A 15,395-nucleotide genomic window follows, 5' to 3' on the forward strand; every position below is an offset into this window, starting at 1 on the left:
CTTTCTCACCCATGACGTACGTCTACGTTTGGGTGAGCAAGTTCATACGTATATATCGTTAGAAATGTATAGGTACCTCCCAAATAATCCCTTCGTGGTGTTTTTAGCCAATTCTTAATCGACACAAATCACTTCTTCAACCTTTTTACCCGTGGAACCAAAAAATAGACTGTAATTTCCCGGACACTGCCCTTTCCTTTATCTCTGCAGTCGCGATGGTTATGACCTGTTTTGTTACAGTATTTACACGGGGCCTCACACTCTCTTGCAAAATGACCTTCCTTGTTACAGTTAAAGCACTTCCTCTTATCTCCTCCCCTATTCTGCCTCCCTGGCTTATTATAGCCTTCTAATCTCTTCAACTCTCTACATCGAGATGCCCAATAAATCCATACCTCTTCTCCCAAATGGATCCATAATAAATATTCCTTTGATCTCTTCCTAACCTATATCTTTCATCTCCCGTTAATCCTCGGACCTCTTTAGAATATTTATTTCCCATGGTAGAAAAAGAAGAAATCCCCCCCGTTTCCCTTATCATTTAGCAATAATTCAATCAATAATTATTTTCCTTGGGACTTATTATTAGGTGCGACTTTTGAGCAAATGTTATGATCAGCTTTTGTAATTAACCATTTAAATTATTCAACCCGTAACCCAGAGTGTTTTAAGACCCCAGTTTCATGAAACGGATGGGACAACCATTTTTTTCTCACGCAACCTATTTTAGTCCCTTCCTTGAAACAATTATCACGTATTTCGATGGATCATTAGGTCTCACACGTATACAACCTTATATGATTTTTTGCTAACACTATCCGTAACCCAGAGGTCATAAAGCTCTAGTTTCATGAAACAGACAGTTAGAGCAAATCCCCAGTTGTTTATGACTCTTGACTTGTTTAAATGTATCTATCTCACACAATGATAATTATCTCCCTTCCTGTTTATATTGTAAACACTGTACCCAGTACAATATCAATATTAACTCGTTTATTTTGGTATCGGCCTATTACCTTGAGTCATTTCAGACCCCCTTCCTTCCTTTATACCACTCTAGAAAATGGCAAGTCTTATGAGATTTTGGTAATTATTCTCTGCCCTTCACAAGAATTACTAATCTTATACAAGTTGAAATCATTTCACCAAAATCCATGAATAAAAATTACAGACCTCCTCCTTGCAGTTGGGATTTAAATGCTTTTTCAGATCTCGTCAACGTCTTTATCGTTCATAAGGTTCATCACCGGCCTGTTTATAACCTTAACGTCGAAGGCCACGTCTATTCTATACGGATGTTATCATCCGCCCGTGCACGGTTTTCGGTGTCCTCAGAACAATAAAGACGTATTTTGAGCTCCGCTCAAAGGACCATTTGTCACGAGAATTTCTCTCTCTCTCTAATCAAACTTAATGCTCTGAATAATTCCCAGAGGGTGTAAGGCTCTGGTTTAATCATGAATTAAACAAAGGTCCACAACCGGCAAGAATGATCTGTATGTTTAATCATGGAGAGCTCTGCCGCCAAAGAACACATATACAGCTTTTATACCACTTCACACAAAGGCACTTTGATCCGCCCACCTTTAGGCGGCCATTAACCAGTTTCTCAGTCCCCTTCATCCTGGAATGTTTGTCTCAGCAGTTTCTAACTCACCCCCTCTGTTAGTGGGTTTATAATGATAACCCTAACACAGTTCACACAGTCATCATCAGTATTGGGGTTAACAATTTTAGTCATAATCATAATCCCTCTATCAAATAACCATCGTATGGAAGTAAACTTGGATGTCACACGATGATAAGGTGTGTGGTCCTCCCACTATGACTCGGAAAACCATGCAGTTTATTAGGCTACAGGTGAAATAAGTTATGATGAACTTACATGTACAGTTGAAGTCAGAAGTTTACAAACACCTTAGCCAAATACATTTAAACTCAGTTTTTCACTATTCCTGACATTTAATCCTAGTTCAAATTCCCTGTCTTAGGTCAGTTAGGATCACCACTGTATTTTAAGAATGTGAAATGTCAGAAAAATAGTAGAGAGAATTTATTTATTTCACCTTTTATTTCTTTCATCACATTCCCAGTGGGTCAGAAGTTTACATACACTCAATTAGTATTTGGTAGCATTGCCTTTAAATTGTTTAACTTGGGTCAAACGTTTCGGGTAGCCTTCCACAAGCTTCCCACAATAAGTTGGGTGAATTTTGGCCCATTCCTCCTGACAGAGCTGGTGTAACTGAGTCAGGTTTGTAGGCCTCCTTCCTCGCACACGCTTTTTCAGTTCTGCCCACACATTTTCTATAGGATTGAGGTCAGGCTTTGTGATGACCACTCCAATTCCTTGACTTTGTTGTCCTTAAGCCATTTTGCCACAACTGGAAGTATGCTTGGGGTCATTGTCCATTTGGAAGACCCATTTGCGACCAAGCTTTAACTTCCTGACTGATGTCTTGAGATGTTGCTTCAATATATCCACATAATTTTCATTCCTCATGATGCCATTTATTTTGTGAAGTGCACCAGTCCCTCCTGCATCAAAGCACCCCCACAGCATGATGCTGCCACCCCCGTGCTTCACGGTTGGGATGGTGTTCTTCGGCTTGCAAGCAACCCCCTTTTCCTCCAAACATAACGATGGTCATTATGGCCAAACAGTTATATTCTTGTTTCATCAGACCAGAGGACATTTCTCCAAAAAGTATGATCTTTGTCCCCATGTGCAGTTGCAAACCGTAGTCTGGCTTTTTTATGACGGTTTTGGAGCAGTGGCTTCTTCCTTGCTGAGCGGCCTTTCAGGTTATGTCGATATAGGATTAGTTTTACTGTGGATATAGATACTTTTGTACCTGTTTCCTCCAGCATCTTCACAAGGCCCTTTGCTGTTATTCTGGGATTGATTTGCACTTTTCGCACCAAAGTACGTTCATCTCTAGGAGACAGAACGCGTCTCCTTCCTGAGCGGTATGATGGCTTGCGTGGTCCCATGGTGTTTATACTTGCGTACTATTGTTTGTACAGATGAATGTGGTACCTTTAGGCGTTTGGGAAATTGCTCCCAAGGATGAACCAGACTTGTGGAGGTCTACCATTTTTTTCTGAGGTTTTGGCTGATTTCTTTTGATTTTCCCATGATGTCAAGCAAAGAGGCACTGAGTTTGAAGGTAGGCCTTGAAATACATCCACAGGTACACCTCCAATTGACTCAAATGATGTCAATTAGCCCATCAGAAGCTTCTAAAGCCATGACATAATTTTCTGGAATTTTCCAAGCTGTTTAAAGGCACAGTCAACTTAGTGTATGTAAACTTCTGACCCACTGGAATTGTGATCCAGTATATTATAAGTGAAATAATCTGTCTGTAAACAATTGTTGGAAAAATTACTTGTGTCATGCACAAAGTAGATGTCCTAACCGACTTGCCAAAACTATAGTTTTTTAACAAGAAATTTGTGGAGTGGTTGAAAAACAAGTTTTAATGACTCTAACCTAAGTGTATGTAAACTTCCGACTTCAACTGTACGTTTTAGTCATTTAGCAGACGCTCTTATCCAGAGCGACTTACAGTTAGTGAGTGCATACATTTTCATACCACAACCCTGGCGTTGCAAGCGCCATGCTCTACCAACTGAGCTACAGGGGACTACACAGGGTGAACTTGATGCTCCTTTCCATTAAATATCGAGGGTCTTATTCCGGTTACATGATCGATGCTTGACTGCTGTTTGACAAATAAAAATATTCTTGCTCCATAATAATCTCATCATGTAGACTAGCCTACCCTCACAGCCTATCTGTACTGTATCTACGAGCTGTACGTGCCAAGACCAGACCAGTTTAGGCACATTTGCCATTTAATGCAACAGTTTTTGTGACAAAACTATTGGTAGAGTTGAAAATGCGATGGAATAACACATTGAACTTTAGATTTTGTATATGATACATGAAAACTTAAGCGAAAAAGTACATTTTGCGTGCACCACGTCATCACGCACTGACTTTTATCCTCAACATGTCCATTTGGTGGAAACACACCACTGGTGGGAAATTGCGCATTGTTTCTTTATGCAGATTTTAGAATTTACACATGAAAATCTGTCGCCAATTGGATGGAAACCTAGCTAGTAAACAGAATATTGATCCCAATGCAACACCGTGAGAGGAGAACAAATACAGTGGGGGAAAAAAGTATTTAGTCAGCCACCAATTGTGCAAGTTCTCCCACTTAAAAAGATGAGAGAGGCCTGTAATTTTCATCATAGGTACACGTCAACGATGTCAGACAAAATGAGGAAAAAAAATCCAGAAAATCACATTGTAGGATTTTTTATGAATTTATTTGCAAATTATGGTGGAAAATAAGTATTTGGTCAATAACAAAAGTTTCTCAATACTTTGTTATATACCCTTTGTTGGCAATGACACAGGTCAAACGTTTTCTGTAAGTCTTCACAAGGTTTTCACACACTGTTGCTGGTATTTTGGCCCATTCCTCCATGCAGATCTCCTCTAGAGCAGTGATGTTTTGGGGCTGTCGCTGGGCAACACGGACTTTCAACTCCCTCCAAAGATTTTCTATGGGGTTGAGATCTGGAGACTGGCTAGGCCACTCCAGGACCTTGAAATGCTTCTTACGAAGCCACTCCTTCGTTGCCCGGGCGGTGTGTTTGGGATCATTGTCATGCTGAAAGACCCAGCCACGTTTCATATTCAATGCCCTTGCTGATGGAAGGAGGTTTTCACTCAAAATCTCACGATACATGGCCCCATTCATTCTTTCCTTTACACGGATCAGTCGTCCTGGTCCCTTTGCAGAAAAACAGCCCCAAAGCATGATGTTTCCACCCCCATGCTTCACAGTAGGTATGGTGTTCTTTGGATGCAACTCAGCATTCTTTGTCCACCAAACACGACGAGTTGAGTTTTTACCAAAAAGTTCTATTTTGGTTTCATCTGACCATATGACATTCTCCCAATCCTCTTCTGGATCATCCAAATGCACTCTAGCAAACTTCAGACGGGCCTGGACATGTACTGGCTTAAGCAGGGGGACACGTCTTGCACTGCAGGATTTGAGTCCCTGGCGGCGTAGTGTGTTACTGATGGTAGGCTTTGTTACTTTGGTCCCAGCTCTCTGCAGGTCATTCACTAGGTCCCCCCGTGTGGTTCTGGAATTTTTGCTCACCGTTCATTTTGACCCCACGGGGTGAGATCTTGCGTGGAGCCCCAGATCGAGGGAGATTATCAGTGGTCTTGTATGTCTTCCATTTCCTAATAATTGCTCCCACAGTTGATTTCTTCAAACCAAGCTGCTTACCTATTGCAGATTCAGTCTTCCCAGCCTGGTGCATGTCTACAATTTTGTTTCTGGTGTCCTTTGACAGCTCTTTGGTCTTGGCCATTGTGGAGTTTGGAGTGTGACTGTTTGAGGTTGTGGACAGGTGTCTTTTATACTGATAACAAGTTCAAACAGGTGCCATTAATACAGGTAACGAGTGGAGGACAGAGGAGCCTCTTAAAGAAGAAGTTACAGGTCTGTGAGAGCCAGAAATCTTGCTTGTTTGTAGGTGACCAAATACTTATTTTCCACCATAATTTGCTAATAAATTCATAAAAAATCCTACAATGTGATTTTCTGGATGTATTTTTCTCAATTTGTCTGTCATAGTTGACGTGTACCTATGATGAAAATTACAGGCCTCTCTCATCTTTTTAAGTAGGAGAACTTGCACAATTGGTGGCTGACTAAATACTTTTTCCCCCCACTGTAGATCTCTGGCCACTATGATCCAAATAATACACTATTCCCTTTCCCTATATAGTGCACTACTTTTGACAATTCGGGAATAGGGTGCCATTTTGGACAAATGGAAAGCCAGGTCTCTGGCAGGTCACCATAATACAGATAGGGGATGACCTCTGACCTATGACCTCAATGGAGAAGAACAGGATCATTTGGTGTATTTGTGGCAGAATAATCAACACAGCCCAGATTCACATCATAACACAGGAGGACAGTAAATATTTCATAAATATTGCAAGAGATAAATGCTATCCATAAACTGCAAATAAACCTCTCTTTCTTTCTCCTTCTCTAGGATGTGATCTCATCCCTGCAGGACCGCCTGTCCCTGCGTTACATCGAGCACTTTGCCCTGGTGCTGGAGTCAGGTGGGCTGGACCAGAACCAGAGACTACACATGCTGCAGGAGAACCAGCCGCTCTCACATGTAAGGGAGCCAAAAGTTACTGTATTCCTCCTGATTACTGTGTTACAGTCATTCTAAGAGCAGTGTAGGTGTAATATAGCCTGGTTAAACCAGACTGAATGCTGTGCTCAATGGTGAGTCCGGCTCAACCAGGCTAGATTTAATGGTATCACCACATTAGAATTAGAATCACTACCAAGGACAAAGCCCTTCAGACCATGTCAATTTGACCGGCACTCATGTTTACACTCATAGAAATATAATCTATAGATTAGATAGATTACATTATACTCGATATGGCATGGTATCGCCTTCCATTGTTGTGAAGGAAGCTGTTATGATATAGATGTTATTCATGCCGTCTCCCTCTCTCTCCTCAGGTGGTGCACAGGACGTATTTCCAGGGGATGAAGTGTCTCTTTCGCATCTGTTTCTTCCCCAAGGACCCGGCAGACCTGCTCAGGAGGGACCCTGCAGCCTTCGAGTACCTCTACATACAGGTGGGGATACAGCCTTCATGTGCCTCTACAGGTGGGGATACAGCTTTCAGGTACCTCTAGGTGGGGATACCATGGATAAAAACCTCATGATTCTGTTTGGATCGTCAAGGGGTTCTTTCTGCAGCGGAGCCCCTCGGCCCACTGAGCCAACTGAAGGCTTAGAACCTCTGACACAAATGAGTAGTTCCAGATTTATGTCCTTCTCCATCTCATTCTAGAATGGAGTTATAGTAAATCTCACATGCTAGAGATTCTGCCATACCAAGACGGTATATAGACGTAGCAAAACCAGTTTCACAACATGTCCAACACAAATCAATTAAGTAATCAGTGCAACTTTAATGTCTCTCTGTCTCACCCCTTTGCATAAGATTGCTGGAAGAGGTTCCTGACAAGGACATCCATCTCTGTTTTAGCTGTGCCTAAAACTTTATAACCTGAATAACATGACATTATCCCCACCCCACCACAGAGTCGCAATGACGTCATCAAAGAGCGCTTCGGCATGGACTGGAAGTCTGACGTCACACTGCGGCTGGCGGCGCTTCATATCTACATCACAGTGTCATCGGCCAGACCGAATCAGAAGATCTCGCTCAAGAATGTGGAGTAAGTGTGTGTGTGTATGTGTGTGTCTTACGACAAAATGGATCCCTCAGCTGCATGACTCATCACTCAGACACTTCAAAGACCTAAATGCGTGTCTCTGTATTCCATTATATTTCATAAAAAATGTCTTAGCTCTAATATACAGAAGTGTGGTATCCAGCTGAGCTTCTAATATATCAAAATGATCCATAATTAATCCATCTAATATTAACAGCAGAAACCACTCAAACCACTAGCTCAAGTCACTCTGACACCAAGAAATTAAAATTCCCTTGGGCCACACATTTAGTCATATCCCCAACTTACCAGATAACTAGATCACTCTGACCGACAGACATTACCAGATAACTAGATCACTCTGACAGACATTACAAGCTATCTAGATCACTCTGACAGACATTACCAGATAACTATGCTGAACAAAAATATAAATCCAACATGTAAAGTGTTGGTCCCATGTTTCATGAGCTGAAATAAAAGATCCCAGAAGTTTTCCATATGCACAAAAAGCTTATTTATCTCCAATTGTGTGCATAAACTTGTTTACAGCCCTGTTAGTTAGCATTTCTCCTTTGCCAAGATAATCCATCCACCTGACAGGTGTGGCATATCAAGAAGCTGATTAAACAGCATGAACATTTCACAGGTGCACCTTGTGCTGGTCAAAATAAAAGGCCACTGTAAAATGTGCAGTTTTGTCACACAACACAATGCCACAGATGTCTCAAGTTTTGAGGGAGCGTGCAATTATAATTGGCATGCTGACTGCAGGAATGTTCACCAGAATTGTTGCCAGAGTATTGAACGTTCATTTCTCTACCATAAGCCGCCTCCAAAGTCCTTTTAGAGAACTTGGCAGTGCGTCCAATCGGCCTCACAACCGCAGACCACGTATAACCACGCCAGACCAGGACTTCCACATCCAGCTTCTTCACCTGCGGGATCGTCTGAGACCCGCCACCTGGACAGCTGATGAAACTATGGGTTTGCACAACCGAAGGATTTCTGCACAAACTGTCAGAAACCGTCTCAGGGAAGCTCATCTGCGTGCTTGTCATCCTCACAAGGGTCTTGACCTGACTGCAGTTCGGCGTCGTGACCGACTTCAGTGGGCAAATGCTCACCTTCGATGGCCACTGGCATGCTGGAGAAGTGTGCTCTTCACAGATTAATCCCAGTTTTAACTGTACCGGGCAGATGGAAGACAGCGTGTATGGCGTCGTGTGGGCGAGCGGTTTGCTGATGTCAACGCTGTGAACAGAGTGCCCCATCGTGGCGGTGGGGTTATGGTATGCGCAGGCATAAGCTACGGACAACAAACACAATTGCATATGATCAATGGCAATTTGAATGCACAGAGGTACCGTGACAAGATCCTGAGGCCCATTGTCGTGCCAGTCATCCACCGCCGTCACCTCATGTTTAAGCCTGATAATGCACGGCCACATGTCGCAAGGATCTGTACACAATTCCTGGAAGCTGAAAATGTCCCAGTTCTTCCATGGCCTGCATACTCACCAGACATGCCACCCATTGAGCATGTTTGGGATGCTCTGGATCGACGTGTACAACAGCGTGTTCCAGTTCCCGCCAATATCCAGTAACTTCGCACAGCCATTGAAGAGGAGTGGCACAACATTCCACAGGCCACAATCAACAGCCTGATCAACTCTATGTGAAGGAGATGTGTCACGCTGCATGAGGCAAATAGTGGTCACACCAGATACTGACTGGTTTTCTGATCCACGGGCCTACCTTTTTGTTAAGGTATCTGTGACAAACAGATGCACATCTGTATTCCCAGTCATGTGAAATCCATAGATTAGGGCATAATGAATTCATTTCAATTGACTGATTTCCTTATATGAACTGTAACTCAGTACAATCTTTGAAATTGTTGCATGTTGTGTTTATATTTTTGTTGAGTGTAGATCACTCTGATAACTAACTCACTCTGACAGACAGATATTCGTTTTACTAATTTAGCAGATACTCTCATCCAGAGCGACTTACAATCAGTTCATTTCAACAACCACATGCGAGTGAATACAATGAAATGACAGTCATTGCAAGTCAAGTCATTGCATTCAGTCACACAGACAGAGTAGACCCAGTGTCCTCCCTTCTGTCTGAGTCAGACTGAGGGTGGCCTGTCAACCCTGTCAGTGGGACAGAGAATAGGAGCAGTAGCTCCTTGAGTCTTTGTCTGTGTCCCAACAGGCACCCCTATTCCCTATGTAGTGCACTACTTTTGACCAGGGCCAGTAGGGCTATAAAGCGAATAGGGTGCCATTTGGGATGTAGCCCTCAAGTCTTCCCTTTGGGTCTCTCCCTGAGATATAGACATGGTCTCACTGCTGTCAGCATCTGACTGATTATACCATCTCTCTCTATCTCTATCTCTATCTCTCTCACCCTCTCTTTCTCTCTCTATGCTGGGAATTGTTTGAGTGACTGCTAAGTGCGAGTGTTGTGTAGAGTTAGATATCCTGGGTTTTCTTTTGGTTTTCCTTTTCTTGGTGATATCGTTTTTTTCTTCTATGCATGATTAAGGTTATTATTTCTATTTTCTTGTTGTGGTAGAATTAAGTATATTGTTTTTCGTGTCGAAATTACCCTGATTTTGGTGGGGACGCCGTCCCTGTCACTTCGGCACGGCTTTAGGTGTGTTACTGAAGCTACTGTCACGGTGGAGGAGTTTCTGGTCGCCGTAGGAGAGAAGGTAGGATATGAGAATGTTGCTTATGCGTCACGGATGAATAAAGCGGTGGTGGTATTTCTTAAAGAAGAGCGCCTTGTTGATCGTATGGTTGAGCATGGCGTACTTCTTAAAGGAATGTTTATTCAAGTTACGCCGCTTTTTTCTCCGTCAACAAGGGTAACGATTTCAAATGTACCGCCGTTTATTCCAAATGAGCTATTGGAGCGTGAGTTATTGCGTTTTGGGAAGTTTGCAAGTTCAATTAAGGTTGTCCCATTGGGTTGCAAACACCCGGCGTTGAAACAGGTTATGTCGTTTCGGCGACAGGTGTTTATGTTTTTGGACTCACCGGAGCAGACTTTGGAGTTATCGTTTAAAAGTCAAGTATGACAATAGACTGTATATGGCTTATGCTAGTACGGGTAGTCAACGGTGTTTTGAGTGTGGGGATGTTGGTCATAAGCGACATGCTTGCCCGAGAAGGCAGAGGGAGGGGCGCAGGTGGTCCTCGTAACGCCTGGGCCCACTGATGTAGGGAGAGGTGGGCTGACAGCGGTAGAGCAGCCACAAGCATCTGTTGCTGAGGAACAAGTTGTCCGTGTTGAGGGCACAGAGTTGCAACTTGTACCAGAGGGAAATGTTATGCAGCAGAAAAATATTGTTGTAGAAGGTAAGGACGGATCTGAAGGGCCATTTCCTCAGACTGGTGAGGAGGTGCCCAGTACGAGTGCTGCGGTATAGGAGGGTACATGTGGAGCTAATCTCCCAGGTAGTGGAGGAGATGCCCACTACAAGTAATGGGTTACAGGAGAGGGTTCATGTGGAGCTAATCTCCCAGGTAGTGGAGGAGATGCCCACTATGAGTGCTTGGGTACAGGAGGGGGTTCATGTGGAGCTAATCTCCCAGGTAGTGGAGGAGATGCCCACTAAAAGTAATGGGGTTCAGGTGGGGCTAGTCTCCCAGGTAGTGGAGGAGATGCCCACTACGAGTAATGGGGTTCAGGTGGGGCTAGTCTCCCAGGTAGTGGAGGAGATGCCTGGTACGAGTGATGGGGTGCAAGTGGGGAGTGTTGAAAGGGATGTGGTAGAGGGGAGTCAGTGGTCTGTGGCCTCAGTTGAGGAGGATCAGGAGAAGGATATGGATATCTCTCTTGATACGATATCAGCTGGTGAGGACTCAATTTACGATCTAGAGGAGGTAAATGGGTTTCTTGATCAGACTTTTGGGAAATCTGTCAAATTGGCAGATTATTTTGATGTTGATAAGTTTGTGAGGTCAGCTGTGATGTTACAGAAGACGGTGGGGTTAGACCAGTTGAGTGAGAAGAAGCGGTTTTGCTTGAGGAAATTTGTTACTGCTGTTGCAGCAGCAAAAGGTGGTGGGAAACGTGGTCAGGTTAAGAGAAAAATTAAATAATGATGATGAGTATGTATTTTTCCTACAGGAGACACATAGTGATGAGGAAAATGAGGTTGACTGGGGTATGTGGTGGGAGGGGCAGCATATACTCAGTCATGGTACTAATTTCAGTGCTGGGGTGGCAATCTTGTTTTCTTCAGGCTTATGGGTGGCTGTGGTATCTACAACAGAGATTGTCAAGGGTCGGGTTTTATTGGTCAAGGTGGATGTTATGTTTTTTTTTATTTATTTTTTGAATGTTTATGCTCCTAATGAGGGTACAGAGCGTATTGTTGGTTTTGTTAAAATAAAGGAAACCTTAAGACAGTGTGACCAAGAGGGGTGTATGGTTTTATGGGGGGACTGGAACTGTACAGTGGATTTTACTGTTGATCGCACTGCTGAAGAACCTCACCTGCGGTCAGCAATTTGTCTGTCTGGTCTATTAACTGAGTTTGAGCTTTCTGATGTGTGGAGAGTAAGGAATGCAAAAGTTAGGCAGTACACATGGCTAAAAGTTAATGAAGGTCATGTCAGTGCAGCAAGGTTAGACATGTTGTATGTATCTGAGCAATACTGTAGTAGGGTTGGAAGGTGTGACATTACTCCTGTGGGTTTCTCTGATCACCATATTGTCACTGTTGATATTCACTTGTCCTGTCCACGAAGGTCATCATCTTATTGGTATTTTAATGTTAAATTGTTACATGATGTCATGTTTTGGGAAAGGTGTTTGTTGTTTTGGGAAAAATGGAGGGTTACAAAAGGGAATTTTGAGTCCTTGAGACAATGGTGGGAGGTTGGGAAGGCCCAAATACGATTATTTTGTCAACAGTATACTGCTCTGTCTCGAATTGAAGTTAAAGAGACTATCAGGGCCCTTGAACAGGACATCAAATCTATTGAATTGAAGTTGCTCACTCAGAATGACCCCGGACTAGTCATGAACTTACAGGACAAGGAACATGAACTGAGGTCGTTTCTGCATGAAAGAGTGAAGGGTGCCTTGATTAGGTCTCGTTTCGCTTCCCTCAAGGATATGGATGCTCCTAGTGCTTTTTTTTTTTTTAAACCTAGGACAGTCGACATTGCAACGTAAACAGATGGTCTGCCTTCGTCTCCCTGATGGAAAGGTGACCACGGATGACAGTGAAATATGCGTCAACATGCCATGGATTTCTATTCTGTGACTCTCTGTGTACTGAACAGTTGTTACACGGTCTTCCTCAATTGGGACCTGAGCAAAGAGTCGCATTGGACTCTGACATTACACTGCAAGAGCTGTCCACAGCAGTTATGCAGCTCTCAACAGGCCGAGCCCCTGGCATTGATGGTTTACCATCTGAGTTTTATAAGCACTTTTGGGGGTCTATTGGGGAGGATTTTTATGAAGTGGTGTGTGAATCTTTTCATGAGGGCTCTCTTCCTGTATCTTGTCAATGTGCGGTACTTTCACTGTTGCCAAAAAAGGGGGATTTGGCTCTCATAAAAAATTGGAGACCTGTTGCTTTGCTGTGTGCAGAATATACAATTGTTTCTAAATGTCTCTCAAACAGGTTGAAAGAGTATCTGGGGTTGTTGGTCGACAAGGACCAGTCCTACTGTGTACCTGATCGCTCTATTGTTGACAACTTGTTTCTAATAAGAGATGTTTTAGACATTTGTAAACTGTCTGATGTAAATGTGGGTTTACTTTCTTTGGATCAGGAGAAGGCTTTTGATTGTGTGGACCACCAGTACTTGTTTAAAACAATGAAAGCCTTTGGGTTTGGGGATGTTTTTTTGTCTTGGATGAATTTACTGTATGCTGGGGCCTCGTGTATGGTGAAGGTGGGGGGTGGTTTGAGTTGTCCCATCCCTGTCCAAAGGGGCATCAGGCAGGGATGCCCAATTTCAGGGCAGTTATATAGTCTGGCGATTGAACCAATGCTTTGTTTTTTAAGAGCAAAGCTTACTGGTTTCTCTGTGCCAGGTGTAATGAAGGGTCCCACGATAGCACTGTCTGCGTATGCAGATGACGTGACAGTTTTTATTACAGGGGGTGAGGATGTTAAGGTTCTCTCAAACGCTTTAAAGGTGTATGAGGGGGCCTCCTCAGCTAGAGTCAATTGGGGAAAGAGTGAAGCGCTGTGGGCAGGCCAGCTTCAGATGGGGTCCGCTCCACGGTTACCAGGGGGGCTTCAGTGGGGCAGAGATGGGATGAAGACTTTGTTTTTTTTTCTAGGCTCCGATGTCTTTCAGAAAAAGAACTGGGAGGGTGTAGTGGAGAAAGTGTGTGCCAGACTGTCAAGATGGAAATGGGTGCTGCCCCAGCTGTCTTATAGGGGAAGGGTACTGGTAGCTAATAATCTTGCTGCCTCTACCCTGTGGCACAGACTAATGATTTTACAGCCACCAAAGGGTCTGATACAAGAGCTTCAGAGGACCCTTGTCAATTTATTCTGGTCTGGACAACATTGGATTAAAGCTTCAGCCCTGTACCTGCCACTGCACGAGGCTGGGCAAGGCCTGGTGGACATTCCTTCCAGGATCATGGCTTTCCGGCTTCAAGCAGCCCAGAGACTGTTGTACAGTGATGGTTCTAGCTGGGTTGACACAGCCTACACATTGATGAGGAGAGCGGGCTGTTTGGGCTTAGACAAGCACCTTTTCCTCTTAAAGCTGGAGGGGGGTGAGTTGCCTGGCCTGACTCCATTTTATGAGTCTGTTATGCAGGCTTGGAGAGTTCTGGTCAAGTCCCGTAAGGCCTGCACGCCACCAGGGATGTGGCTTTTTGAAGAGCCTCTTTTTCATAACACTGCCATCCAGTCCCGTGTTCTGGGTTCAGCTAGCCTACGTTCATGCCTGTTAGGCGTGGGGTGTACTAAGCTGGGTCATCTGATGCGGAACAGGAATAGGTCGTTGGAGGAGCTGGGAGAAAGAGCGGGGATCCGATCATCTCGCCTACTGAGGAAGGTCGTCGCTGAGGTCTGTGACTCCTTGCCAGTACTTCATCTGCAGTATGTGACTGACACTTCCAATTCTGATCGGTGGAAGGAGGGTCTGGATTATGTGTTCCCTGCACTGATTGTTAGTGCTGCGGCGGAGGCATTCGAGGAGGACGTGGGGATGCTGCTTTCCTTTGATACCCCGGAGCTGGGGGAGTTCAAGGAGGTGGGAAAGAAGGCCATGTACAGAATATGTGTAAAGGTGTCCCATGCCTCTTCCATGGAAGGGGTAAAATCGACGAGGTGGGCGGGTGTGCTTGGTCCAGGTGCCTCCCCAAAAGGCTGTTGGCGATCATTATACAAACTGCCTATTGATAAGAGGACAGCTGACCTCCAATGGAGGATAATACATGGAGCCATAGCCACCAACATGCATCTGGTACACCTGGATCCTACTGTTGGGGAGGAGTGTCCATTCTGTGCTGAGTCTGAAACTCTGGCACATCTGTTTTTACAGTGTCCCAGGTTGGTCGGGATGATTGACCTGATCACTAATTGGTTCTCAACGTTGGGAGAGGTTTTCTCTTCTCAACTGTATATATTTGGGCCAAAGTACAGGTTTAGCCAAAAAGGTGTAGTTGTGTTGCTTAATTTTGTGTTAGGGGCAGCAAAATTAGCGATATGGAAGACCCGAAAGAACAGTATTCGGGGACAGGGGTCTTTGGATGTGGTGGGAATGCTGGAGGGAATGTTGGCAGGGAGAATAAGGGTTGAGTTTGCCTATTAAAAACTTGTCAACAATATTGATCTTTTTATGAGTATATGGGGTATTCAGAGGCTGTTGTGTTTAGTTACTGTGGAGGAGGAATTGGAGTTGTTTTTAATTGATGTGTAACTACGGTTTTGTATGAATATTTATTGTGTGGTGGGCTCCCAGACCCAATAAAGATTATTTAAAACTCAAACTCTCTCTCTCTCTCTCTCTCTCTCTCTCTCTCTCTCTCTCTCTCTCTCTCTCTCTCTCCACCTTTCTTTCTCTCTCT

At 43.9% G+C, this 15,395-nt stretch overlaps 1 protein-coding gene across 1 annotated transcript in view; it reads left to right on the forward strand.

Moving 5' to 3' along the window:
• LOC311107575 (FERM and PDZ domain-containing protein 3-like) overlaps nucleotides 1-15,395 on the forward strand; it is a gene marked incomplete at its 3' end in the record, with an annotated part of 45,688 nt that overhangs the window by 20,190 nt on the left and 10,103 nt on the right. Inside the window, exons 7-9 of the mRNA XM_084150082.1 lie at nucleotides 6,106-6,237; nucleotides 6,597-6,716; nucleotides 7,189-7,325. Of these exons, the coding sequence (XP_084006208.1) occupies nucleotides 6,106-6,237; nucleotides 6,597-6,716; nucleotides 7,189-7,325 (389 nt within the window). The remainder of the gene's footprint in view (nucleotides 1-6,105; nucleotides 6,238-6,596; nucleotides 6,717-7,188; nucleotides 7,326-15,395) is intronic.

This window comes from Coregonus lavaretus (genome assembly GCF_964263955.1).
Source record: "Coregonus lavaretus genome assembly, chromosome: 32".
Lineage (NCBI taxonomy): Eukaryota > Metazoa > Chordata > Actinopteri > Salmoniformes > Salmonidae > Coregonus > Coregonus lavaretus.